The 27,872-nt window shown below is 52.8% G+C and overlaps 1 protein-coding gene across 1 annotated transcript in view; it reads right to left on the reverse strand.

The window, feature by feature from the left end:
- Positions 1 to 45: 45 nt before the first annotated feature.
- The window catches only part of SYT13 (synaptotagmin 13), a 39,194-nt gene continuing 11,367 nt past the window's right edge, over positions 46 to 27,872 (reverse strand). Inside the window, exons 2-6 of the mRNA XM_035012626.1 lie at positions 10,809 to 11,034; positions 7,976 to 8,110; positions 6,175 to 6,476; positions 2,278 to 2,407; positions 46 to 384 (exon numbers count right to left, since the gene is read on the reverse strand). Coding sequence (XP_034868517.1) covers positions 80 to 384; positions 2,278 to 2,407; positions 6,175 to 6,476; positions 7,976 to 8,110; positions 10,809 to 11,034 — 1,098 coding nt within the window. The 3' untranslated portion in view covers positions 46 to 79. The remainder of the gene's footprint in view (positions 385 to 2,277; positions 2,408 to 6,174; positions 6,477 to 7,975; positions 8,111 to 10,808; positions 11,035 to 27,872) is intronic.

The raw sequence follows: 27,872 nt of genomic DNA on the forward strand, positions 1-27,872 counted from the left end.
GGCGGGGCGGGGCTGGAGGGGCGGGGCGGGGCTGGAGGGGCGGGGCGAGGCCTGAAAGGGGAGGAGCCCGGGCGGCCGCTTACAGGTGCAGTTGGTGCCACATGGCGATCTGCCGGCGAGGGTTCTTGAGCATCTCTTCCCAGTGGCTGCGCTCGGAGCCCGAGGCGTGCAGGCCCAGGCTGCAGTGGCCAAGGGCACAGCTCTGCCCCTCCTCATCCTGGCCCAGCACCTCCAGCTCCACGCTGGAGGCCTGCAGCAGCTCATCGGGCAGCTCGAACATGATCATCTCGTTCCATACGGGGTTGATCTTGTGCTTGGCCCGTTTCGTCTGCTTCTTCTTCAGCTTCTGCGTCTGGTGCTTTAAGGTCACCTTGACAGAGACATCTGGGGGGAGGAGAGAGACGGAAAGGTGAGCCTGTGGGGTGTGGTGGGCCCAGGATGATGCTCCCTCTTAGGGCTGGAGAGACAGGGTCTCTGGCTGAAGATTTGCACTGAGGCTCCCTCTCTCCGCACCCCCCACCCTTCCCTGTGCCTCCCTCTCAGCGGGCCATGCGTTCACTCGACAATTAGTAAATACCCACCATGAGGCATTAGACATGGGGATACAGCTTTTGCTGCTTCCATAGAACTTAAGCCACAGTGTGGAAAACCCGCAATAGTACAATACATCAAGGTGGTCATTGGGTAGCCCATGACGGGATCAAGCTGGAACCACTCCCTGCCATGAGCCCTTCCACGTGTCTTCATGTCCCACATCAACCCAGGTCCCGGATAATGGCTCAGATGTATGGCAGCTTGATCTTCACCTCAGACCAGCAGAACGAAGCCACCCCCACGTCTTCATCCCCTTGGTTCTCCCTCCGAGCACTTTTGTTGATTATTAAGATAGAAGAAGGTCTCCTGCTGGTTGGTTGAGTTCTTCTCTGTTGTTTTATAAATTTTACTGGCGCACCCCGGCTTCATGTGGAGGGCGAGGGCAGACTGCCTGGACCCCCACGGGTCCTGGGCCAAAAGAGCTGCCCCCCATCCCCACCCCGACTCCCGCCCGAGGATAGCGGCAGGGGTCACAGGACAAGGTTGCATGGAACATCACCAGGCTCAGGAGTCGGATTGTGTTTTCATTAGTCAAGGTTCCCCAAGCTAATGTGAGAATAATTGTTCTTCGGTATTTATGGCTATAATTATCACCCCCGGGGTGGCTAGTTTATTTCAGCAGATAGAGTTGAGAGACAAAGTGTTGTGTCGTAATTGTCCTGACAGGAGCTTTAAAAAAGAGCAGGAGGCATAGAATTGTCCGGAGGGGACGAGGAAAAGCACTGAATGCTGGCCTTCGGCTGGGGGATCTGTCGGCAAGACCAGCCCTTCCAATTTCATTTGCCCAAAATTGTTTGCTCAGAGATTCTGAACGCAGTGGTAATTCTTTATTTGTATCCTGCTATAAATACCTGGTTATTTATATCCTGCTCTGAGCACTTGGCGTCGGGTCCAGGTATCACACTGCTAGCCAGTGCCGTTCTGCTCTGACAAGAGAGCCTGTTTGGTCCCCAGGACTCAGGGGGTCTGTCTGTGCTGGGGTAACCAGAAGGAAAAACTGAGGCTTCCAGAATGCTGAGGAGATGCTTACTTGGATATATGGGGCACAGATGCCCGAAGCTTCAGGCCGCTTCAACCCATGCACCCACACACCTTCTGCCAGTGCCCACGCTCAGCTGGTGTGGGGGTGGCAGGTTGACAAAGACTGAGAAGACAGAAGAGACTGCGGTTGGGTGTGGGGCACACAGCGATGGCGAGCTAAGACAGGAGGACAGCCCGGCCTTCCCGACACCTGCCGGTGAGGTGAGTCCAGCCCGGTGTGGGTAGTGGGCTAAGTTTCCTCCAGATACCGCCCTTCGTGGCTACAGTCCGATCCCTGGCTTCCTCTGACCCACGGGTGAGACCGGCTCTCCGCATGTGGATCTGCAAGGTCAGGAGCTGCAAGTAACTCATACCCAGGCCCGATGAAGGGACTGGCCCCGGAGTATACGGAAATGAATTTAAAGAAGGGAGTGTGTTGGGCGCCTGGGTGGCTCAGTCGGTTAAGCGACTGCCTTCGGCTCAGGTCATGATCCTGGAGTCCTGGGATCGAGTCCCACATCGGGCTCCCTGCTCAGCAGAGAGTCTGCTTCTCCCTCTGACCCTCCTCCCTCTCATGCTCTCTGTCTCTCATTCTCTCTCTCGCAAATAAATTTAAAAAAAAAAAAAATCTTAAAAAAAAGAAGGGAGTGTGTTCTCACTCACCCTTCCCCAGGAGTGCCTTGGACTGGTTAGAATGGAGGTTCTTGGCCTTAATGAGCACGACCAGGAGGCGGTTGGCAGCCGGGAGGTAGCTGATGGACAGAAGGACCTCTCCAGTTCCCGCAGAGGGCTCCTGAGACAGAAAAGAGGGTGAAGGAGGGGGGCTTCGCTTAGGGGTGGCTTCTGACCCATCCATCGGCTAATGCTGAGGCTGGGGTCACACTGGACTTGCATCTGTCAGGCATCCTAGAAACCACTTATCCACAACGCTGCTTTCTTGCTGAAGGGAGGACGACACAGAGGAATTATATGTAGCATGTGCTTCAATAAGAGTTTCTCATTTGCCACAAAATGTGATTTTCCGAATATCATATATTCAAACCCGACATATAAAACAGATTGAAGAGACGCCCCTTAGGATGTGGCAGGGGCAGAGGGCCAGGACCCCTTCTCACCCTCCACCAGCACCCCCAACACATTCTTGGGGTATCTTTAGAGAACACTAGGGTTCTATGGGGACACAGTTTGGGAACCACTGAATCAATCGGTCAGGCGCCGGGAGCTGCTGCGATTCATTACTCTGTTTGAGAAGATAATTCCTTCCAGCCCCTGTAGGGCTGAGAGTCAATAATGTGATGTACGGATGCTGAGCGGGGCCTTGCTTGGTCAACAGAATGGCCAACTGTGTCAACAAAAAAGCTGGGCACACAATGGTAGGAAGGGCACTAGAGGCCACTGGCAATAAGTATGATCTGCAGGAGGTGCGGAGGCCTCCGCCAAGCGCCCAGCATGCCTCGCCTCCTTCCGTGGCTTTCCAGAGCATCTCCACTGAAATTCCGACAAGCATTTGTTTGGAGTTTCAACAAAACCCCCAAGGGACAAAAATGACCCAAAGAGCGCCCCCCCGACCCCAGGAGGAGGCAGATGTCACAGTCCCAAGGCAGTGCTAAGCGTGTAGACCCTAACACCGGACCATCTGGGTCTGAGCTCCAATCCTGCCATTCACGCGCTGTGTGCACTCCGGCATGTGACTTCACTTGCCCACGCCTCCAGGGCCTCATCTGTAAAATGGGAATGATAATACAACCACCCAAAGGGCCTGGCCCACGTGAAGCGCTTTGAGGATCACCATCGGTCATCAAGGAAGGAGAAGCAGCACTCTTCAAGATAATGATTAAGTGGGAATATTGTTTCTGGATGAATAAGAGCCAGTCTGGGCTTTGGGAGTGAGGCTGGATGAGGCTGGCCAGCCCTCTGCCCGGGTCACCCCTTTTCTCGGGGCGGGGGGGGAAGGAATGTCTTCAACGTGACCCCAATGATTCAACTGGTCCTAAGTAACTAGTCACGTGACAAAATGATTTGGGAGCTACCAGGGACTTTGGCAAGGACATGAGTCATAGCAGCGAAGACTAATTAAACACTTACTATGTGCTAGGTGCAATTGCATTATCCATCCCATTAGGCTGGAAGCCCCACAAAGCCATTCCCCAGCACACAGCATACAGCTGACACACAATAAATATTTGTGAGAAAGCAGGGTGAGACCTCTTACTGAATCTTTTTTTTTTTAAAGATTTTATTTATTTATTTGAGAAAGAGAGAATGAGAGAGAGCACATGAGAGGGGGGGAGGGTCAGAGGGAGAAGCAGACTCCCTGCCGAGCAGGGAGCCCGATGCGGGACTCGATCCCGGGACTCCAGGATCATGACCTGAGCCGAAGGCAGTCGCTTAACCAACTGAGCCACCCAGGTGCCCTTAATTGATTTTTTTTAAAAAAGATTTTTCTTTTTTTTCTTTTTTTAAAGATTTTATTTATTTATTTGAGAAAGAAAGAATAAGACAGAGAGAGCTTGAGAGGGGGGAGGGTCAGAGGGAGAAGCAGACTCCCCGCCGAGCAGGGAGCCCGATGCGGGACTCGATCCCGGGACTCTGGGATCACGACCTGAGCCGAAGGCAGTCGCTTAACCAACTGAGCCACCCAGGCGCCCCCTCCTACTGAATCTTGACAACAACCCTAGCAATACTAATCTTGTTCTCATTTTAAGCATAAGACCTTGACGTTGGAGAGGGCACTTCGCTGCCTGAGGTCACATAGCCAAAGGAAGGGAAGTAGCAAAGCTGAGCCTTGAATGGAGGTTTGGTCTGATACGGCAGCCCAGTTCCTTACCCGGAGCTTTCCCCGGTGAAGGAACTAGGCCCAGGGACCTGTCCGGGCACCCAGAGGGATGGGCCCCAGCCTCCTGATTCTAGATCACTTCTTGGAGGTCCCCGGTTGGCCTGGGCTGTGGCCACAGGGTGATCCGGCTTCGGCATCCTGCTGCCCCGAAGCCAGGCGAGAGGAACCCGGGCCCGTCAGCCTGTGAAGGGCTCGTCACCTTCCTGTAGGGGTGCCAGGAGCCCGGGGGGAGCCCCACTGGCTGTCCCAGCCCGACAATTTCAGAGCCTCTGCCTCCTCAGCTCTTCGCCCTCACCCTGCCCCCCAACTTTCTCTCGGGCTCTCAATGAATCATCCGAGAGGCCCTTGCAGTGGGGTGCTCTATGATCCGTGGTGACGCACATGCCACTGTTTGGCTGAGCATCTTCCGGTGAGAACTGGGGCACGGACGGCCCCTGGGTTAACCCATTCTGGCCTGGAGGAGAGAGGCTTCCGGGCTCTGGCCACGGAACACTCCACCCACCTTGCTCACCTCAGCCCACACGCCCCAGCTGGGGCCAGGGCCCCGGCACCTGCCTCGGGGCACCAGCTCCTAGGTTGGCCAGCATGGGCCTCTGACATTGCTCACCTGTGGGGGTATCTTTGAGGCACATGGTACCTGTGATGCTAATGAGAAGGCACGTGCCCTGAAGGCAGGGCTTCGTCTTAATTACCACTGTGTCCCCAAATCCTGGCCCAGGGCCCGGCACACCCTGGAAATCCGGTATTCCCGGGATGAAGGGATGCATTTTGCTCTTCTAGGGGGAGGGACAGCAGGTCTGGGACTTCCAGCTAGAAGTCTCCAAAGCCCTGGGGGAGGCCCTCCCCCTCCAGAGAAAGCTGGTTTACCAGCTGAATGAACCACAAGCCTCCATCCTCTTCCCAGGGCCCCCGGCTGTGATTCCAAATCACACACTCATTAGGGAACCTGCTGCAGAACAGCGGGGCTCCAGCTGAGAGTAGCTGTCAATTTTTATCAAGTTTCAGAGGCTGGGAAAGAAAGAAAAATAAGGCGAGGAAGAGAGGATAGCCAAATGGGGGGTAGGTGGGGAGTGAAAGTGTCCGGCGGGAAAGGTCCCGGCGGAGGGCGCCTCACAGGCACAGGGCTCGGTGGCGAGGCGACAGCACTGGACTTAGAGCCAGACCAACCTGGCCCCAAGGCCGAGACGGCGGTGTCCCAGCTGGGTGATCCTGCGTGGGTTACCCCACCACTCGAAGCCCCAGTCCCCACGTCTGTAAGGAGTCACAGTGTCGTTTCTGCCTGGCCGCTCTGAGAAAGGACCGAAGTAAAGTTCTACGTGCAGCAACCGATAGATAGTAAGTACTCAAAAATGAATGCCCTTTGTAGTATTTTTATTACTCAGCACAGGAGCCGGCAAACGTTTTCTGTAAAGGGCCAGGTAGTAAATACTCGGGGTTTTGTAGGCTATGCAGTCTCCCCCTACGGCACTGATCAGCTGGTTGAGACCAGCCCCGCAGAAGACTCCCTCTAGGCTCCCCTGTGGCAGGCCCTTGGATGAGGCCTTGGCCCGAGGGCCTGAATAGCCACACACCGTCCTATGCCCTTGACCTCTCCGACCCTTCCCTGCCCCTGCCCGCCCCGTGAGGAATGCCCAGTCCCTCCCAGTCCCGCCCAGTCCCGCCCAGTCCTGCCACCCCAAGCTCCACCAACGGGTTTCAGCTTCCCTGGCAAGAGCTTCCCCTACCTTAACGGAAGTCTTCAGCTCACCCCACTGGGCGGCCCCCAGAGGCACAGACCCCCCGTCCAGGCCCAGGCGGAGCTCCCCGAGCACGCTGTGGCGGGAGAAGCGGTCGCAGGTCCGCAGGGTCAGCAGCAGCGTGGCTGTGGGGAGCTCCTCCTCCGCCAGGGGGAGCGCCAGGCCTTCCTCCCAGGCGGTATGCCGCCGCCGCTTCTTCAGGGCCGTCTGGGCCTCCACCGTGCCGGTCCTGTTGGCCACGCTGCCTTGGACGTAGCAGTCACAGCCTCCGTCGTGGTCGCTGGTCACAGCTGCAGCCAAGGAGACAGCAACACAGACGTGGGACTCGGCAAGGACAAGGGGAGGCGAGCGGCACGGGCCCGCTGGCAGCGGCCCGTCCAGCTTCACGGTCATGACCCCAGGTGTACGAGAGCCCCGGGGCTGACCACCGTGGCTTTGTGGACTCGCCTTAGAAACTGGAGCTCCCCTGAGGCGGCCCACGGCAGCGCCCGCTGGTCCCCGGAGAACAGGGACGGGACGGGACGGGGTGCGTCCCGGAGTCCTCCCGGCCTCATGCCCCTGAGGTGTCCCCAAGATGCCCGGGCCCCCGAACGAACGGCTGATGCCTCTTGTGCTCTGATTCTGTACTTGTTTGTTCTGTACTTGAAATACTTACCACACAACCATCTGTGATGTGCATCGCTTGGCCCCTACCTCTGTTGTTTTCTTATTCCGAACTTCGGTGTTTGTAATGCTTCCCAAGGTGGACTTATTCCAGAAACTTGTACCCCTGGTGCTTTTATGGCTGGCTGCTCAGTGGTCATCTGGGAAAGGGGAGCTGATCTTTCCCAGGAAGAGAAGGTGAAGGACTGAGGCCATGTATCCTGCTAGAACTCTCCACCGTGCCCCAGGGGAACTGGGTTTAGTCCCGGCTCCAGCACCAATAGCTGGAGTGATCTCAGACAAGTCAGCTGAGGTTGCTAGACCTCAGTTACCTAATCTGTTAAATGGGACTATTGTGAAGACCTAATGTAATAAACTATATGAAAAGGCTAAAAAAATCTTGAAAGAGAATAAAAAGGAAAAGCACCCCCTAAAAATATAAAATTTAATACAAAAGTCTAATTTCTCCTGCTCACAGCTCCCAACTCCCAGGAGCCATAGAATGGCCCATGGTTAGCCCCCAAGTTCTTTGCAAAGTCTCAGCTTTGTTTGCTGATGTTAAAGTGAATTGTTGGGGTAGAGACCAGGGACATCCTGACCCCCTTGGAAAGACTGCCCGGTTCTTGGATTACAGAAACTTTGCTGCGCATTCAGAACTCCCTCCATATCTAGCACAAAGCCCCATTCAATGTCAACAGCACCTGCAACAGAGATAGTTAGCTATTCCCCAAAACCCCCTTTCCTCTTTCTGCTGAGCATCCGCTGAGCCTCATTTCCCAGGCTCCTTGGCAGTCAGTGGCCATGCAACCGAGTTCTAGCATTGAGCAGGACTGATACATGTTCTGTGCAGGTCATGGCTTTTAAGGGGCGGTTGCACTCTCTCCCTCTCTTCCCACCTGCTAGATACAGATGACAAGGAGGCCTGAGAGGATTGGGGGGCCCCTGATGGGAGGAGCCTGGCCCCTGAATCACCACTTGGAGCCAAGATGTTTGCCAACCAGGATCCTCCACTTTGGATGTTATAGGAGAGGAGGGGGGAACCCCACACATTTCAGGGTCTGCTGGTTACAGAGTGCTCCCCCCAGCCACAGCTCCTCCAGGGGAGACGGGCACATGGAAGCCCGTGGAAGTCAAATAAAAGTAATACCTTCCAGACGAGTCACAAACAGTTCTGCCTTCTGCTGGTCATAGTCCACGCGGTAGTGAAGTTTGGGGGCTTGGTTCCAACTGGCGGCCTTCTCCGGGTTCCAGGCCTCCATGACACACACATCCTCCACCACACCTGTTAAGAGAGGAAAGGCCGTCACTGCCACCCACGCGAGGGTCCCGTTTTCCAGATCACATCTTTCCCACCTGTCACCTATGATGTGAATGCAAACCGAAAGCTCCCTAGCTGGGGGCCAAGTCGTGGTGGCCATGCCAGGGTGACACCTGTGGTCGTGGGATGACACTGTAAGGGACTGTCACTGCCCAGTGGGCAAGACATGGGCTTCGGTGTCATACCTGAGGTGCCCTGTAATAGTCATGTGACCCCGGACAAATGACTTCACAGTTTCCTCATCTTTACCATGAGAGTGATCGTAGTTCCTCTTTCCTAGAGCTACTTGCACGAAATGAAATAAAGCAGGGAAAGTACTTGGCCCAGGGCCCGGCCCCTGGTGAGCTTTCGGGAAGGGAAACTGTCACAGCCTGTGTGGTCCAGGCGCCCTGTTTCTGAGCTCAGCCCATCTCCAGCTCTGCCTCTCCCAGAGTCTCATCCCTGCTCCCCAGGTGTTTACGGCTGGAGATCAATGTGAGAGAAATGAGTCAGGAGGAGATGTGGGGGGGGGGCAAGGTCAGGGGTCGTGGACGTGACTTCAGTGCAGGTAGAGTAAATGCTCGTGGAATGAATGAATGAGCGTAGCCTTAGTTCAGAAGTTCCTAAACCCACAAAGATGGCTCATTCTGCCCCCTCGCACAGGAACCAAACATCTGGAAGACCGTCATCAGTCAAACATACGACAGGAATTAGAGGGTCCAGCAGCTGTAGCAAACTCCACTTGAGGCAAATTGGAATTGTAAAAATTTTGATTTTTCAGAACAAATTGAGAGAGTAGATACTTGAAGGACTATTGAACTTTCAAAATGGCTTGTTAGGGGGTTCGCGCAAGTTGTGAACAATTCCCCTGGCGCATCTAAGTCAGGAACGGATCGACCAGGCTGTGAGCAACGCGTAAAGCGAGACCAACACGCACACAGGACCCACGCGGCTTCCGAGGGCGCCACACGGAGGACCACAGCAGGGTCGGTGCCAGAAGGGGCCTGCCTGGCACCAAGAACTCTCCGCTCTCAGAGGACCTCAGCCTTCAACTTCAAAACCAAATCAAAACCAGACCAAAGCCGGCACCACTTGGAAAGGCAGGGACGGATTCAGCTTCTAGAAATGGGATGCTGAGCTCCACAGGGGCTGAGGACCGTCAAGGGTGGGAGTAGGACATGTTCAGCATCATGGGGACAACGTCCAATCAATCTGGCACCCCCCTCTCCTGCACGCCCTTGCCTCTGGTCAGTATTTGCTGAAGACTCAATTCCTGATAGCTTTCTGTGGGGCCAGTGCTTGGCTTCTGGGGTGGGAAAAGGAATGAGGAGTGACGACAGAGAGAAGATGGGCTAATGCTCTGAATTCTTCCAAGTTCCAGACTCCGACACGCTCTCCTGCTCTTCCTGGTGGAGAGCATCCAATCCTGGTTTCATCTGGGCTCTGGAGGAATTAGGATTCTGATCACCCACCCTCAAGGCTCCTCAGGCAAGCTCTTCCCCACCCATCAAGCGTAAGCTCTCAAGTCCTCAATGGGTCTGTTTTCATCTATTTAAAATGTAGGCTACTTGGGTTGCTCAGTTGGTTAAACATCTGCCTTCGGCTCAGGTCATGATACCGGGGTCCTGGGATCGAGCCCCGAATCGGGCTTCCCGCTCAGCGAGGAGTCTCCTCCTTCCTCTCCCTCTGCCCCTCCCCCTCCTCATGCTCGCTCGCTCTCAAATAAATAAATTTTTAAAAATCTTTAAAATGAAAATAAAATGTAGACTAGAGGCTAAAAGTGAAGCAGCTTCGTTCATGCCACAGGCACTTTGTGAATTTGTTCTTGAAGAAATTCCTGACTAATCACTGTGGTCCTGGGTGGGTTTTGGGGGGGTCCCGTTCACCGGCTAGCATGGCGTACAGTTGGACCCAGGCCAGGAGATGCATAAAAATCGGGGTCCAAGTCAGAACTAGTTCTGCTGCTTCCTTTTCTGCCATCCCCCTGTCCAACCACATAAACAAAACCCCCAAACCACACAACACCCCGTTCTCCCAGCTGTATTTCTTGCCTCCTTATGAGAGCATGCTCCTCTGGGTTAGGGACAGTGTCTGCTTGGCGCATCTGCCCCAGTGCCCAGCATAGCACTTGACCCTAAAGGTGTTACATCTTGAAGTCCATACTGATGAGAAGGAGAAGAGAAACACCAAAGTAACAGCATGTTGTGCTCGCGTCCTTTGTGCCACTCCCTGGGCTGAGCGCTTTACATGCATCATTTTATTCGCACTTCACAACAGCCCTCCGGGGCAGATAATAGTGCAGTCCCATTTTATGTGTGAGGAAACGGAGGCCCAGAAAGGTTAGCAACATGACCGAGGCCACCCAACGAGTACATGAAAGGGCAGAGAATTGAACCCATGACTCCGGAAGCCCGTGATCTAATCTCAACTCCTCTACACGACTTGAAAAGGACTCTTCGCTGCCCAGTGGGAAGCCGGGGGCCCTGGAGGGAAGCAATGTAGCAATACGTCTGCAGGAATAAAGCACTGTGGTTCCGAAGCCCTGGGCCCACCTGCTTGCCCAGCGTCAAATGCTCTGGACGCGGGGGCTGGCCATCCCCAGCATCTACAGAGACGTCTTTAGTCCACCCGTCCCCCCTGCGCCGTGCTGGCTAGAGGGGAACCACAGGCAGGAGACCCCTACCGTTCTGAGGAAGGATGAACAGCTCCTCTGTGACCTGCTTCTTGAGACGGCTGTCATTCGGGGCCTGGGGGCTGGCAGGTGCAGCAGGCTCCTCCGTGGTCCTCAGGGTGTAGTCTGCATAGTTGATGACTTCTGGGGCTGTCACAACTGGCCTGGGTCCGTAGATGTCTGGGAACTTGAGGAGGGCTCGGGGCTGGACAGGCTCCGTGGACTTTTTAACATTGAACTGCAAACACACATCACTCTGATTAGCCAACGAGAGGACCTCCCGCCTGGGTGCTACACACAGAGAGGAGACCCCATGACCTAACCTGTCACGAGAGGCAGAGCGAGGCCTGTGGTTCCTTTCTGCTCTTAGGGGTGCCACCCCGGAAGCCGAAATGTCACCTCCAAACCCACCAGAATCCCCGACATCATGAGTGGTGGCAGCCCTGGTCAGCTGTCCCTCCTCCCCCTGTCCCTTGATCCTCTGCTGTGCTCCCAGGGGTTATCACCCAGGCCACTTGCCTCTGGTCGCTTCCCCCTTCCTCTTCCACCCAGTGGCTTAGAGGTGCCAGGGGTCCCACCACACTTGGAACAAAATCCAAACTTCCAGCAGCGACCTAGAAGCCCTTGCCCGACCCAGCCGTACTCACCTTTCTGACGTTGCCCCAGAATCCTCCCTTCAAACCACTGACCTCCCTGCCTCTCGAACAGGCTGAACTCTTTCTGGGTCTGATTTCTGGCCCCCGATCCCTCCACCAAAACCACCCCCTCTGCACCTGCTGTAAATTAAGTTCCTCCCCCACGCCTGTCCCTTCCCTTTCCCCACACGCTGCTCTTTGCCTGATAGCCTTGAGCTCACCCTACACTGTTGTGGTCATAGGTTGCTCTGTTTGTAGCCAGTCCTGTGTGAGCTCCGTAAGCCCAGGGATTATGTTGTCTTGCTCCTTCTGTGCCCCTGGTGCCTGCGGAATCTGCTCACAGGGAGTATGCAATACGAAACTGGCTAGGGCTGCCGTGCTTAGTTGCATGGTTTGTGCACTGCACAAAGGAGCCTAGATGAGAGGCCAGTGGGGGTCAAAATGCAGTCTGTGCACCACTTGCCCAGCTGTGCACCCGGAAGTAGGGACTTAGTCCCCGGGGAAGGAAAGGCATCTTTTTCTTTACACAAACGGCCTCTTGCTTGTGAAGCTTTAAGTCTGCAGGGCTGCCTCACACAGACGAGTGGAATCTTCCATCTTTGTCTCCCTTAGGGACTTGAGATATCTGCTACCTGAGGGACTCAAACTTATATACCAGGCAGCAATATCAGAGGTCTGCCCAGTCCCCAGGAAATCAGGGACTGAGGGCCAGACCTGGAGCTCAAAATGCTGGCTGGGTAGCCCATAAAATAGCCCTCAGGTTAGGGCAGGTACAGAGCCGTGGCCGAGTCCCCCGAGAAGCCTCCTGCCTCCCTCGCCGGTCCTCCTGTCTCTCCCCTCTCTGTGGCTGCTGGACGGGCCAGCCAGGGGTCAAGGCTGCTTCCTCCAGTGACAGGGGTGACCCAGGGACTGGGGCATGGGGGCAGGGGGAGGGGAGGGGGTAATGCAGTCCTGGAGGGGGACAGCACTTACAAGTTCACACTGTTTCAGAGAGTGTGTTCACAGTGTTTGCATGCTCTACATTCCACTATCCCGGGATAAATCCTGGACATTCTGCCCTCACTGCCACTCTGTCCCCGACCGTTCTCGAGGGAGGCTGGACCTTGGTGACAAGGCATTCCTAACTCATGCACTGGATAGCACCAGGACTCCAAGGGCCAGAGACAGGAGCTGCTGTCTCCTGGCCACCATGCGGGTCGCTGCCCTTTTTCTCCCGAACTCCCTAAGGGACTTGGAGGGGGTAAAACACTTCATTCCTCTCTCGGAAACCTCTCCACCGACGACAGTACAACCAAGCAGGGCACCTCTATCCCGACCTCTGCTGAGTGTGCCTGCCACGGGCGGGCTCAAAAAGCAGTTCTGACTTCAGTGGAACGAAGCTGCCCACGAGCAGACAGTGGGGGTGGCAGCAGGATTATCCTAGATCAGCCTGACCCCAAAGCCCACTGCCACTGTGGCTCCCGACCCCCTTCCCACCCTCCAGCCTTTGCCAGGCCCAACACCCACCTGTCAGAAACGTTTGTCGCTGTTAGACACAGTGGGACCCGTATGATTTGCAAAATCGGGTCCCCTTTGCACCCTCACCCCATTGACCGTGTCACTGGGCATCAAGGGGCCTGGCTCCTGGTGCTGACTCGACCGCCAGAGCTGAGCAACTCTGGGCGGGTCATTTCACCTCTCTGAGGTGTCCCCTCGAGGGACAGGTGATTTCAAGGCTGGTTCCACTCCCACATTCTGAGCTCCAAAGAGGTGGGAGACACAGCTCTTGATTTGCGGGTGCAGGTGATCTGGGGAGTCGATCACCCACTGGACAGTAAATAACAGGTGTATTTGGTAGTTGGGGTGGCAGTTACCGAAGTGGGCAGCAGGCAGACTGTGTATGTGGCCACGGGGAGGGGGGGAGCGGATGGTGCATGCAGGGGGCAAGCAGGGGTCTGGGAGGCCAGGGAGGGCGTCAGGGAAGAGCTAGGGCATGAGCTAGACCTTGAAGGAGGGGCGATTGGAAAGCGGGGTGGCGAGTTGGGGGGTTGGGGGGAGGCTGTGCTCCTGACTTGAGCAACGACTGATGTCCCCATGTCTTTTTATCCTCCACAAAGTGGCGCCTACCTCCAATATCTCATCCAAGTCTGGGTTATCTTTGTTATACTATCGCACAATGAAGAAACAGAGGCTCAGGAAGTTCAAGGTCATATAACTTACAAGTGGCGTATAATTGGGCCTCCAGATACTTTGACTCCAAATTTGCATCACTTCCACAGCCCTGCAGGTGCTTCTCAAAAAAAAAAAGTCCCCGCATGTCTTGGACGCTGAACGCTAAGTGGTGACGGCAGCTTCCAGGTTCGGGCCCCTGCTGTTCCCTCCTGTTCATCAGCCCGAAGGCGCTCAGCTTCCCACTGGCTGATGGACACCCAGCCCCTTCTCGGAGACACCCTATCTGTCACTTGTTGGGTCCAGGACTAAGATTGTTTGGCTGGTTTGGGGGATATTTTTATGGTTTTATATTCGATTTCATCCCAGTTCAATCATTTCAGAAGTGGCCTATGTTGAATGATTTCCAGTTTGATCAAACTTGGCTGGTTCTGCATTTTTCATGGGAAAATAGTCACTGGGCTCATTTCTGAGTGAGATTCGCTCTGTGTTGCCTCAAGTCTCCGCAGGGCCTGGGTCGGCCTTCCTCCCTACTCAGTGGGTCTTAATTTGTGTGCCTCTGATGAGCTCAGGAGCCTGTGACAAGAGCTTAAGATGCAGCCCCAGGGCACAAAGTTGGGGTTTTCTTGGGTGTCCGCCAATATCCACTGCCTCCATGCTGCCTTTCCTCCAGATCACCAGGTTTTCCAAGTCCCACCATAGCCCCAGCTGTGGGGTGGCGGGGGGTGGGGGTACCTGTTTAGCCTGATCTTTTTTTTTTTTTAAGATTTATTTATTTATTTATTTGAGAGAGAGAGAATGAGAGAGAGCAAGCACATGAGAAGGGGGAGGGTCAGAGGGAGAAGCAGGTTCCCTGCTGAGCAGGGAGCCCGATGCGGGACTCGATCCAGGGACTCCAGGATCATGACCTGAGCCGAAGGCAGTCGCTTAACCAACTGAGCCACCCAGGCGCCCCATGTTTAGCTTGATCTTATCAGGTCTTGGGTGCTGTTTCCACCACGGGTTGGCACCTGTCCTGGAAAGCCCACCCAGACAGAATGGAAGGACTTGCATTTCACAGTAATAGATGAGATCCTCTCCCCGGCAGGACAGGAAGCCTGTGGCCCTATCTGGCGAAGACAAGATGAGCCAGCCTTAGGGCAAAGTTGACATGGTGGACAGCAGGATGGAGAGAAAAAAGGAAGCTGTGTTTCCAGTGACAGTGTCCTCAAACCACTGAGTCAACCAGGCCTGGTATCCCACCTCTGCACCGCAAGTCACACGAGCTATATGGTCCTTATTGTTTACGCTGGCTGGGATCGGGGTCTTTGGGATTTGCAACCGGGAGCCTCCTGAACTGAGGCACCGCATTGTTCATGAGCATCCCAGGACACCGTGACTGGTGCAGAGGAATGCCTCGGGTAAGGCACCATTCCCGATTCCTGAATGTCGCGGCATCCGGCCGAAGGCAAGTCCCTGCCCCGCCTCCGTGAGAGCCCGTGTGGACGAGAGCTCCCTGAAGTGCAGAGTGATTTATAGGCCTTCACTGGGCCCAGAGCAGAGTCTGATGGCCGCTATAGGTCTCTCCAGGTAGGAAAAGCACCGGCTGATTACCTATCCCGTTCTCTCGTCCAACCTTATTTATTGCATTTCAAAAGCCTTGTTCCACCACATCTTTCCAGTGCGTCTATGTTTCCACTTTTAACAGCTGGGACTTCAGTGCCCAAGAAGCAGAAAAGAGGTTTGGGAGTGAGGGAGGGGGGCTGAGAAAGCACCCTGAGTGCGGCTCAAGCAAGAATGGCCAGGAGGGAGGCGCGGGGGGGAGCGGACCCCCCAGAGAAGGGCCTGCGCTCCAGCCTAACCCCACATGGCAGGAGGAGCAGCATTTGGAAGTGGGGATCCTCCCTCCACTGTCCCTTGAATCCAGGGTGGAAATATTGGTGCTGAATGAATCAGGGAGAGTTTCGGGGGTGGGGGGCAGACGTTCAACAATGAAGGAAGGCCCCATGTGCTGGCATGACAGGTATGGGGACAGGAGGCCCCTCTGATGGGTCTCTGCATATCCTCCTGGCCTTGTCTGTCTCTGGGGCCTCAGGCTGCTTGTTCCTGCCCACCATGGACTCTAAGCAGCTTCACCAGGTCTCGTGTCACGCCCATCCCACTCCCCTCTTGCCACCTGTCCTGGGGCTTCTTGGTGGTGGATGAGGCGTGTGAGAAACCCAGGGACACTCTGGGCCCACCCAAGGGCAACCCTGATGTGCCAAGAATTAACACTCCACGGGGTCAGGGGCCCAGGGGGGCTTGATCATGGGGAGCTGGAAGCCAGACCTGAATTCTTCTCCTCTCCTCCTTCTTACACCTCCCAAAAGTATCTTCAGTCACCTCTCGGAAGATGACACCTCCAGCAATTGCCCTTGATGCCAGGTGGTGGCCAGCTCAGTAACGCCCCTACGTGTGGCCTCCTCCTCCCCTCCCTCCTACATCTCTTCTCTTCGCACTTCCTGCTGAAGAGCAGCATGGACGCCTCAGGGCAGACTCAGCTTTCCCTAATCCAGCCTAAGACAGATGGCAGGGGGAGGGGGGCGAGCCTTCATTTAATGAACAAATATTTATTGAGCCCTACTATAGGCCAGGTCCTATGCTAAGTGTTAGGAACACAGACGTGAACAAGACAGATGCTGTCCTTCCCTTATGGGGCCTGTGTGGGAAAAAGAGAAATTTATTATGCAGTTAATGATCTGTAAACAAACGCTTAACCTTACCAGAGCCGTTAGGAGACCTCTTTCGTGACATGATTAATTTTTTCACCTAAGACTGTTTATTAAATTGGGCTTTTGTGCTAGGGCATTCATCCTAAAGCATTGCAGCACCCAGGACACTACGGGTGGGCAAAGCAGACCCTGGCAGGGAAAGGGGATGGTTGGCTTCATCCCTTACACTTAAACTTAAAAAAGGGAGAGGACAGAGGGGAGAGAGTCAGACATAGAGCATTTGGATTATGCCAAACACAGATCACTGCATCTGGGGTCTGCAGCTAAGCAGAGCAAAGCCCCCCTCCAGCGGGGCTGGAGAAAGGAGCCTGTCAGCCTCTGTCCCTCTGGACCCTGACGCTGCTGGTTAGGCACACTGCCATGCAGCCCAGAATTTGAAATGGGGCCTGGTGGTCAGGTGTTCAAGTTTCAGAACAAGACAGCGTGGCTGGAGCCCACGTTCTGCCAATTACATGCTATATGATCTTGGGTCTGATTCATGAACCTCTCTGTGCCCCCAGTTTCTTCATTTGTAAAATGGCGATGCCGACAATAACACACCTATTTCCTGGGATTGGACGGAGGATTAGCTAAGTGAACCGGGGTAAAGCTTTTAGCGCAGAGGTGAGCATAACAACCCCTCAACAAATGTTAGAAATACTCGTTTGACTCTGGAGTCTAGACCAGTGCTATGCAAGGTGGGGTTCATGCATTGGGGTCTGCCCATGAACTCTTTTGTGATGAGATGAGTTGATGTTAAAACGAAACAAAACAGGTTCTTCTCTCCCAGATGGTGTGAGAAGCTCTGGTGTAGACCAAGCTAGAGCCACTGTGGCAGGGGCCCCGAGGGGCCTCCTGGGCCCCTCACCTCCTGGATTGCACCACTTTGTGGAATTCTCTTCCCCTAAGTGTGGGCTGGACCTCGTGACTTGCTTCTGATGAAGAGAGTATGTGATGAGATATCACATGGGAGATTAAGTTGCAACAGAATTAGATTTCATCTTGTCTGCACCCTCTGACAAGCAGACTGTGATGTTGAGAGCTGCCTGGGGAGCCTGGGGAAACCCGGCTGGCGGCGGGGGGGAGAGTGGCCCGTGAGGAACTGAATCCTGCCAACAACTTGGAAGTAGGTCCTGCCCCAGTCGGACCTTGGGATGATCGCAGCCCTGGACGACATGACCCTGAGCCGGACAACCCGGCTACATCAGGACCAGATTCTTGACCTTCAGACACTGCGGCCTGGTGTTATTTTAAGCCACTAATTTGGGGGTTGATTTGTTAGGTGGCACTATATAACTAATACATCTGTTTGGGAGACTTTTCCAAGAAGGCATAAAAATGAGCAACTACTACACATCCACTGGAATGGCTAAAATGAAAAATGGCAACATCAAGTACGAGCAAGGATGGGAGACAATAGGAGTGTTCATACATTGTTTGGAAGGGAAAATAGGAAACCACTTTGGACAACTGGAAGTTTCGGACAAGATAAACTTCTATCTACCCTATGGCCCAGCAATCGCTCTCCTAGGTATTCATCCGAGGACAATGAAAATATATGTTTACACAAAGACTTATCCATGAATACTGGTAGTAACTTTACTCATACTGGCCCCACACTGGCATCAGCCCATGTGTCCTTCAACAGGAAAATGGATAAGTAAATTGCGGCCTATTTTCATGATGGACTACTCCTCAAAAATAAAAAGAAATGAATTATGTGTATGCTCGACAACAGAGAAAAATCACAAAAATGTGCTGAAGGAAAGAAGGCACCATACGTAAGAATATATACTGCGTAATTCAATTTATATCACTAGTGCTTAACTCGGAGGACACTGGCAATGATTGGAGCCATTTTTGCTTGTTACAACTGGCAGGTGGAGGCTGTTCCTGGGTGGAGGCCAGGAATGCTGCCAACCATCCTCCAATGCACAGGACAGGTCCCTACAACAAGGACTTATCCAGCCCAAAATGTCTGTAGTGCTGACTGAGAAACATTGATTTACACGTAGTTTTAGAACAGGTAAAACTAATCAATGGTGATAGAAATCAGAAGAGTGGGTGCTTCTGGGAGAAACGAGAGGTAAGAGGCATGTCAGAGGTGTGGTTACAGCCTATGGGATAAAATATTTGTCAAAACAGATGAAGCTATACACTTAGGATACGTGCATTTCACTGCATGTGAACTGTACCTCACTAATAATTTAGACAGGGAGAGGTGGATATAGATACACACACACCTCAATCCAAATTGCTGCATTAGGCTTTCTGAGATGGGTATAAGAATCTGAATGTTCAAGGAGCGCCTGGGTGGCTCAGTCGGTTAAGCATTTGCCTTCGGCTCAGGTCATGATCCTGGGGTCCTGGGATCGAGCCCCACGTCGGGCTCCTTGCTCAGCGGGGAGCCTGCTTCTCTTTCTGCCTGCCACTCCCCCTGCTTGTGCTCTCTCTCTCTCTGTCAAATAAATAAAATCTAGAAAGAATCTGAATGCTCAGCAAGTTTCCCAAGTGATTCCTACATACAGCCAGCTCAGAACTATCTGTGGACTTATACATAGGATCCACCAGTCTCTGGATCAGCGTTTCTCAAACTTCCCTTCCAAAGCAGCTCCAGAGGCAGAGAAAGTAACACATACTCCCGAGAGAGGGAAGTCTTCTGGAGCAATTGGGAATCTTTCTTGAAATCTCCAGTTCTATCATTAAAATTCCTGTGAGTTTTATATTTGGTGCCATGTGATTGTTTAAGGACAAAAATGTTTTAAATTATCACCAGGAAGGAAAAGTTGCACTTGTTTATCTTGTGACTTGAGATATTTCCCAGAACACTGGCTCCGCCTCCAACACACTCACATGCGCACGCTCTTACACACGCTCACGTGCACACGCTCTTGCACACGCTCACACACACGCACACGTGCTCTTACACACGCTCACACACACACATGCACGCGCTCCCCTAGTGGAGAAGCAGGATTCTCTCCCTAATGTCTGGACAATGGGCAGTAAGTCCATTAGGTCAAACTAACAGAAATAGTCATTTTTGCCTCTGGGGAAGGACCAACTCCTGGAGGCTGAATCTGTGAGTGGGAAGTCCTTCCAGCTATCCAGATATCTCTCCCAGAGAGAATTTGGGGTGCAGCCATAGAGGCTCTTAACCAGCCCAAAGGCTTGATCCCCACTGCCCATTCCCTCTAGAGAGCATCCTCACACACCTACAACTGGGTGAAGCTTCCTGGTTAAGAGGCTGCTTGTTAACAGCCCCGTATTAGTCAGGCAAGGCCACCGCTATGTAACAAACAACCCCCACACCTAAATGGCTGAGCACAATAAAAGCTGATTTCTTACAGTCTTAAAGGCTCCACTGACCCTTCTCCAAACTCGGAATGCCAGCCTCTTCCACCTTACGGGTCTGCCCCCTGTACCCTGCACTGTTCAGATATGAGCTCACCGAATCCCCACAATAACCCTATCAGGAAGTATTCCTAGGATCAATCGCATTTTCCAGATAGGACGCACCACCAGCTCGTGAGTGGTAGGGGCTCAATTCAAACCCAGGCGGACTCACTCCAGAGCCCTACACTGAACTGCTCTGCCCTGCTCCCGGCCCCTTTCTCACCTCCTCTCATCTCCAGTCATACTTTACCAAAGCTCACCGGGGTTTTCCCGCCACAGAGCCTAATGCCCAGGCCACTGGGACCCCAACTCTGGCCCCTATGCACCCTTTAGGCAGAGGAACAGGGTTGTAAGTGCTGCTTCCCGCACATGGATGTGCATAATTCCCACCTGCAGGAGTGAAAAATTCTGATTTTTCTGAAACCCCAAGGCCCGGGGGTTTGATTCCATGGTGGCAGGTAGAGCCTGGGGAACCTGCATGTCTGTGAAGCTCCCCAGCATGACTGTAATGTGGGTGGTCCCTGAGGCCCATGTGGGAACACCCTGGTTTCAGAAAGGCCTCAGAAATCCGGGTGGGATAGGTGTAGAAATGCCCTCTTGTGCGGTGAGCCACTCCTGGGCACAACCTCCCTGTCTCTCAGCAAGTCCCCTGGGCTCCCCGGTTCCTTGTCGGATAGATCTCCCACTCCAGAGGAACTGCTGGTACCAGATCTCTACTTCTTAGAGGCTTATGGGCAAATCCACAGGGTCAGGTCCCCGGGGGGAGGTTGTACTCTGGGCGGGGTGGGGTAGGGTGGGGGGGGAGGCATACTTCCAGCTGCGAGGTTGAAATTCACTTTGAAGGAGCAGCTCGTCTTCGGGTCCAGGCGCCACACAGTGTTTCCATGGCAACCCAGCCACCGCTCCATCTTTCAATATCCCTTCCAACACCTCCTCTTCTGTTTGTTGCAAGTCTGTGTCCCTGATCCCTTTTCAACTCCCCCTCCCTTGGGACTCACTTGCTACTTTCTTTCCCCTCCTTTGTTACTTTAAAATCTAAAAAGGCTAGTTTGTGGTCTACCCAGAACATGCCCTGACCCCTTGCTGGTACAGAATGGCAGACCACGAGGTGCAACAGACAAGGTTTGTCCATGAATTAGCCTCGCTGTCAGTTGCGTAAATGTGCCTCTTGGCCGGACAAGAACGAGACCCAACTGAAAATAGCAGCCAGCCCAGTGCCGACCCTTTCTCTGCTGGTCGTCATTTATCCCAATCATTTGTTCAACATCTGTGAAATCTCTAGATGCCGGTCAGCAGCAGGAACAACACTGTCTGGTCACTTCCCTTGTGGAGTGAGCATCACCAGGGAAGTAGAAAGCAAGAAGTCACTAGATGCAAAAAAGGCAATCTCAGGGACAGATGGTTATGGGGGGTGAGGGGGAGGGGAAGTGGTGTCCACTTAGAATGTGAGGGTCAGGAAAGGCCTTCTGAGCTAAAATTGGGGGGCAAAAACCCTCTCTAGCATTAATCATGCGTCGGATACAGGTATAAGTGGTTTATCTGGAGGGTTCCATTTAAACCTCACAACCTCCTGAAGAAGGTGTTCTTAATTATCCCCACTTTACAGAGGAGGACATTGAGGCACAGAGGGCCAAAGTCTGAAGTCCCACAGTTCCCTGGATGCAGAGCTGGTATTCGAACCCCAGCACATGGCCATGGAGCTTGCAGGCTTTACAGCTTGACCATGAACTTCCTTGCCTGGGTGAGACCAAGGAACCAAAGATAACGATGGTCTGTTATCTTTCTAAGGTGTTGGGTAGATCTAAGGAGAAGCCACCGGGGCCGGAGGACAATGTCCCACCTCTGCCCTCTGACCCCAGCTATCCGTACATTCATTCCATCAATCACTGTTTGAGATTGAGAACCTGACGTGACGGAGCCCACAGCAGACATGGGTCCCAGCCCTTGCGCACTGTGTGTGGGGAGAGGAGCGGGCAGTGGGGGGTTCGTATAATAATAAACACTGTGATGAGATCAGCAGTGTGAGACAGATTCTTAGAGGAGCACATCACAACACCTGGGGGCGGATCTCAGGGTGGGTGGTATGCGTTGAAAGGAGGAGGTTTTCAGGAAGATTTTGAGGCTCTAACTTTGGGTTGGGCACTCCCCCAAGTAGGAACAGTGGTTTGGCGGTGGAGAGGTGGGAGAAGGGCATCCTGGACCGAGGCTGTGGCTTGAAAGTCTACAGTGTGTGCAGAGAACAGTGGGGACAACTAAAGCTTAAAGCCCCACGAGCAGAGGAGGGACGGTGAGTGTTGCGGTTCTCCCAACATTTCCAGCGTAAACAGAACTCAAAAAACAAAAGCATTCTGTGGGACCAAAAGCCACAAAGTGGCAAGACCCTGCCTAGAGATTTCCTTCTCCTAGGGGGTCCCCGCGTTAACTTCATTAGTCAATCACAATGGCTGAATGGGCAGCATGGCTGCCACCTCTGGACCACTCTGGACTTCGAGATGCTCCTCGAAGCACTACAGACATTACCTCACACAACCTCACACAACCCTATAGATAAGTGCCTAATAGTTTCCCTACTCTACACCTTCATATTAATAAATAAAAACAGCCTAATTCTTTACAAAGGAGGAAACTGGGGCTCAGGGAGTTTGAAATTTGTCCAAGATCCTTCAGCTAATGTATGACTGCTCTGGACTTGGAAGCCAAGTCCCCCCAAAGCCACGACTGCTGACCACAACAGGACACAGCATGGTTCCCTGGGGGCCGTCTCTGGATACCACCCATAAACAGGTGGAAATGGAGATGTCCAGCGAGTTTGCTTTTGATTTGCTGGCAGGCGCCGTATCATTAGACCGATAACCCCACTCCCCTCCCCACCCAGTTGTCCCGGGTTTTTTAATGAAGTGTCTGGATGTTTGGGCAGCAGCTTTGTTACCGTTCTCGGTCTTGAACATGGGCTTGACGTTTTTGTGCCGAAAATGTGTCTGTCTCTGTCTCTGTGACAGGAGCTAAGACAACCGCAAGACTATGTTGTAAGCTCATCAGCATCCATCCTAAGCGTTGTTTCGAAGCCAGGATGTTTGAAAGGTCAGAGAAAACCCCTCTGGTCAGTAGCCTGTGGCTCAAACTCAGTCTTGCCACCCCATCCAGCCCATCCTTATTCTCCATCTCCAGCCGCCATAGCAGGGCTGTGGCCATGGTGCCAATGGGACTGACTCCAAGCCCAATCTCAGCCCAACTTTAACTGTCAGAACTTTTGCCCCCCACGCCCACTGTCTTGGTTTCCCGGGGCCTTCAAAGTCTTTGTGTGAAACCATGTCCATGTCTAGAAGGAAGATCTCAGTCTTGCCTCATCAACAATTTCTGTAGGATGAGAACACAGATGTTTAATGTTGGTTTCTGTGGCCTTAAGCAACTGTCCGTTTGCATACTTAAAGACATTTTTTCTCAGTTTCTTATCTGTGGGTGCCATGTCTCTAATGTCGGAACGTCATTTTGGCATGAAAGACTGAGAAATCTGGTTATACGCCAGTTTCCTTGACATTGAATTCAGGATCATCTTTCAGAACAAGCTACAGGATTTTTTTATTCGAAGATGCTTGACAATTGATGAAACTATTGACAAAGGCAACAGTGTTTAAACTTGTTGTTAAGCCGATACATTACAAACATGAGCTAAGGTACTGAAATTTGATACTTTTTTTTTTCCCCACTTAAAAGATCAGAGCACACAGATGGTTAAGCGTCTGCCTTCGGCTCAGGTCACGATCCCAGGGTCCTGGGATCGAGTCCCGCATCGGGCTCCCTGCTCCTTGGGAGCCTGCTTCTCCCTCTGCCTCTCTCTCTCTCTCTCTCTCTCTGTCTCTCATGAATAAATAAATAAAATCTTTAAAAAAAAAAAGATCAGAGCACATTCAAGGTTATTCTCATAATAATGCCTCCTTCGCACATTTGCATTCTGACAAGCTTTTCTGAGTGGGAGAGAAAGGAGGCAAATTCTGAAAAACCCCTGAGCTTGGGAATGTCATCCGTCACAGGTGATGCCTTGCTGCACACACGTGCAGAGAACCGCTGAGTGAAGACATCCATCCACTTCTGGGCAGACACTTGGAAAGCACCTCATTTTCCAACCCGGTGGTTTAGAAAACAGCCCCGTTGTAAAGTGACCTCAAAACAGGACCGTGACTGTTTTACCAGATCCTCCTTATCTTTTGGTTTTAAGCCCAAACCCTCCAATTTCTGGTCACTAACACAGAAATCTACACACACTTGTTGCCCACTACGTACTCACCCACCCTTAAAGCCAACGCAAGATGCATGAATACGTCCTGCCCTCAGGAACCTGTTTACTATGCCATGGCGGAGACGAGATATTTCATATATGAGAAAGACGAACCACTTATGTTAGAACTCCCCTGTGCCCCTGGCAGCCCTGACTAATTGGTTAAAACATTCTCTAACTGCCCTGCTCAGACAGGGCCTGTTCTGCTCAGGGCTCCGGGAAGCCACTAGAAATGAATAAAAATTGGTATACAGGATGAAAGCTAGAGGCTAGATGCTTTCCCTTATGCATGCGTATAAAAAGGTAAGTAAGGGGCGCCTGGGTGGCTCAGATGGTTAAGCGTCTGCCTTCGGCTCAGGTCACGATCCCAGGGTCCTGGGATCGAGTCCCGCATCGGGCTCCCTGCTCCTTGGGAGCCTGCTTCTCCCTCTGCCTCTGCCTCTCTCTTTCTCTGTCTCTCATGAATAAATAAATAAAATCTTAAAAAAAAAAAAAAAAGATTGGGAAATGGCTAGTGTCTATATCCAAAAAGAGAATTCTTTAAAAAAAAAAAAAAAGGTAAGTAAGTATTGAAGGTAATTTCAAAGGGCCATATGTCTTGACGACGTGCTGCAAAAGTCTATGGAGGAGGTCCTCATCGTTCGTGAGGTCAGAGGAGGCTCCCGGCAAGAGAGGCTTCAGCCCAACATTCAAGGATAACTATGGACAGGAAAGACAGGGGTAGCTCAAATGGAGAGAGTGAAACAGTGTGGACAGAGGGGTGCACATCTGGGGCCCAGGGAGTCTGGCAAACCAGCTGAAGAGAAATATTGGGATTAGAGAAATTGATTTGCAAAGGAATGGTGAGGTCAGGCCATGAAGGGTCTCGAATACCCAGCAAAAGATTTTGAACTCTAGTTTATAAACAGTGGAGAGACACAGCCAGATAGTGAACAGGAGAATGATATGAGCACTCCTTTCAGTAAATCAGAGTAGCAGGTGCATGCAGGAGGGACTGGAGGCGAGAAGGCCAGCCCAGAGCCAGGTGAGAGGAAGCGAGGGGATGGACCACGGTATACCTGTCTCGATGAGAGAGGGAGGCAGCATGCGCAACAAATCCCCAAGGAAGATTTGACAGTGCTCACGGGTGGAGCAGGGTGTAGGCAGAGGGAGGAATCCGAGAGAGCTGCATTAAGAGAAAGGCACCCCCTTCACTACCCATCAGGGCTCCTTTCCTGAAAAAGCATTATCTCTGAGGGTCACTGAACGTCTACAGCCACAGAAACGATTGGGCAACAGATCATTTCTTCTGTGTGACTTTCGTGAGAGATTGCAAGGCGCAACCTCCAAAGAGCTGCTTCTGACGTCCCCTCCGGGCGGTCACCCGGGCCAACCCCGAGCTGCGGAGGATCAGCCCTAGGCATATGCTCACTTTTACATGGGCCACAAACCCATTGGATTTCCCTTCTGTGTCACACTGGCCAACATTCCAACAGGTTACCAACTGTCACAAAACTGGGATTTGGTTATGGAAGGTCAGTAATACTGGAGTGTTCGGCTCCAAGTTACTATCAATGTCAAATAGTTTTCCTCGGCTCATGTCAAGCCTTTTGAACTGAGAAAAACAGCTGAACTTTCCTACCCACACAAGCTCCAAGTGGGCAGGGCACCCCGCTAGAGGCTAGACCCAATGGAAACTGCCAGAGGCTGGACCAAACAGAAACCAGGTGAGAGGCTAATGAAAGCAGTTTCTAAACAATGAAGCCTTGTGCAAACAGGGCTTGATCATTGTTGACTCTGACCTTTGCCAATTTGTATCCCCCCACAGACTCTCCCTTTGTTATTATTAATTATCAGGGTTGGTAATAATAGCTAACATTGATTGAAAACCCTAACAGCAAGGGTCTGGGCAGGAACAGAAGGCATGTTCAAAGTGGGCCATTGAGGAGAGTTTCATAAAGCAGGTATTTACAAAGGTGGGGGAGACTAAGGAAAACAATATGGAATGGAGACTCTTCTGGAGCCAGGAGTAGCTGGGCTCTGTTCACAACCCTAGACCAGGCCTTCTAAGACTGGGGCACGGGGACAGGGACGTTAGGAAAAGGGGGTAAGTTTGGGCAGGAGTGGCAGGGAGGGGAGGAGGATGCAGAGGGTGGTCTGGATGCCAAGGGGCAATATGCAGCCTGGCCTTTAAGTTCTGGGCACGGCCTTACCTGGATTATCTGATTGAATCCCCACCATTCAGTAACAATGACATGGTTCATAGACAGCCACACTGAGGCACAGACAGGTCAAGTCACTAGCTGGCCACCACACAGCAAGCAAGGGGCAGACTGAAACTGGAACCCAAAGCCCGAGTGCCTCATGGCCTCCACTCATCTCATGCGTCACATCCAATCAGTTTACCAGAGTCATTTTAATGACAACTTAATTATTAATACTATTTATTAATCCAATAACCATCTCATGGGCTGTTGCAATTGGTGAGGCCTCCCAAAGGCCGCCTGGAGGAGTCACAGGAGCTGGGTTTCCCGCGGCGGTGGCAGCCGGAGTCACCCTTCTGCTCCTGAGGAGGCCAAGGGCCCTGGCGTGACTCTGCCAGGGACACCCTGTGCACTTGGGGCGGTTGCCGGGATCTCGGGCAGTGGCCCAGGGAACTGCAAACACACCAGTGGCCTCGACCCCGCCTTCCAGACGCTAAGCTGCAGGTACAGCTCACCGCAGCACGCAGCTGGCCTGATCCGCCCTGTGGCCTTCAGGAGTCACAGATTCAAGGCGCCCCTTCCTTAAGAGTCTGGCGTTGCCCTAATATGAAGAATTCCAGAAACACCCGAGGGCAGGCAACTGCTGACTTAACTAGCTGCTGACTCGTCTGGTCTTCCTAAGAATTCAAGTCTGTCAATTGTTCACCGTACCACGGCGCCCTCAACCCGCCCCTCCCCGCCTTGTGGGGGGACTGAAGGATGCTTCTGACACCTGTGACCCTGGGGGACACAGCCCTCAGGGCGCCCGTGGCCATGGCCCCCTCTTCCAGGCGCGGCCAAACCCCCCCCCCCCCCACTGCTGTTCTCCCATCCCTAAGGAGCCTTTAGACCAGGCAGCCCTCTGCTTTCTCTCCCCTTTCTTCCCTTGGCAACCTTCCCCATTTGATTCCACGGGCCATCATTTCAACAACACCTTTTCAGAGTCTAAAGACCCCCTGCCTTCCAGCCCTTCCCTGACGCCATGTGGCAAAAGCCCAACGTTGGATGAACCCGCTACACCACGATGCCTGCGCCCAACAGTCCTGCCCTGCAGGAGGGTCGCTCCAGGGGCGGTGGTCCCGTGACAAATTCATGGTCAGCAACCTCAAACTGGCTCCCAGCCCTGCCCCGCAATCCTACCGTTTCCCTAACTCCTTCCCCGAGCCCACATTTTGGAAGTGTCCCCAGTGCTCAGTGCCTTATATGTAGTAGGTGATCAATAAATATTTTTAAAATGAATGACTATCCTAGAAGCGGTATGTTCATGCTCTCCCTCCCATCCTCATGGAAGCCTTTTCATTTTTCACACCTGGAAGGTTTTCATGGACTCTCTCTTTCCTGCATAGCGAACACACACACAAGTCACCGCTTTCGTAAGAGATCAATAAGAACATGATTTCGAGATACTTTAAAATATACTCTGAGCAGTGCCAGGTGTTGAGCTGTTGGGTGCTTTCAAAAGTTACCTTACTTAGTCTTTAATATTACCTGAGAGAATGTGATCATCACCCCTGCTTGTTGATGAGAAAAGTGCAATTCACAATGGTCAAGCTCATTTAGCTGGAAAATGGTGGAGGCTACCTTCAAATTCAGGTTTGGGGTCTATGTCTAATCTGCTTGTTACTCTATCTCAGCAGCTTGATCATAAAATGAACATTTTCATTCTAAGA

The sequence above is a fragment of the Mirounga leonina genome, unplaced genomic scaffold (genome assembly GCF_011800145.1).
Source record: "Mirounga leonina isolate KUSES-001 unplaced genomic scaffold, KU_Mleo_1.0 Mir_166, whole genome shotgun sequence".
Taxonomy (NCBI): domain Eukaryota; kingdom Metazoa; phylum Chordata; class Mammalia; order Carnivora; family Phocidae; genus Mirounga; species Mirounga leonina.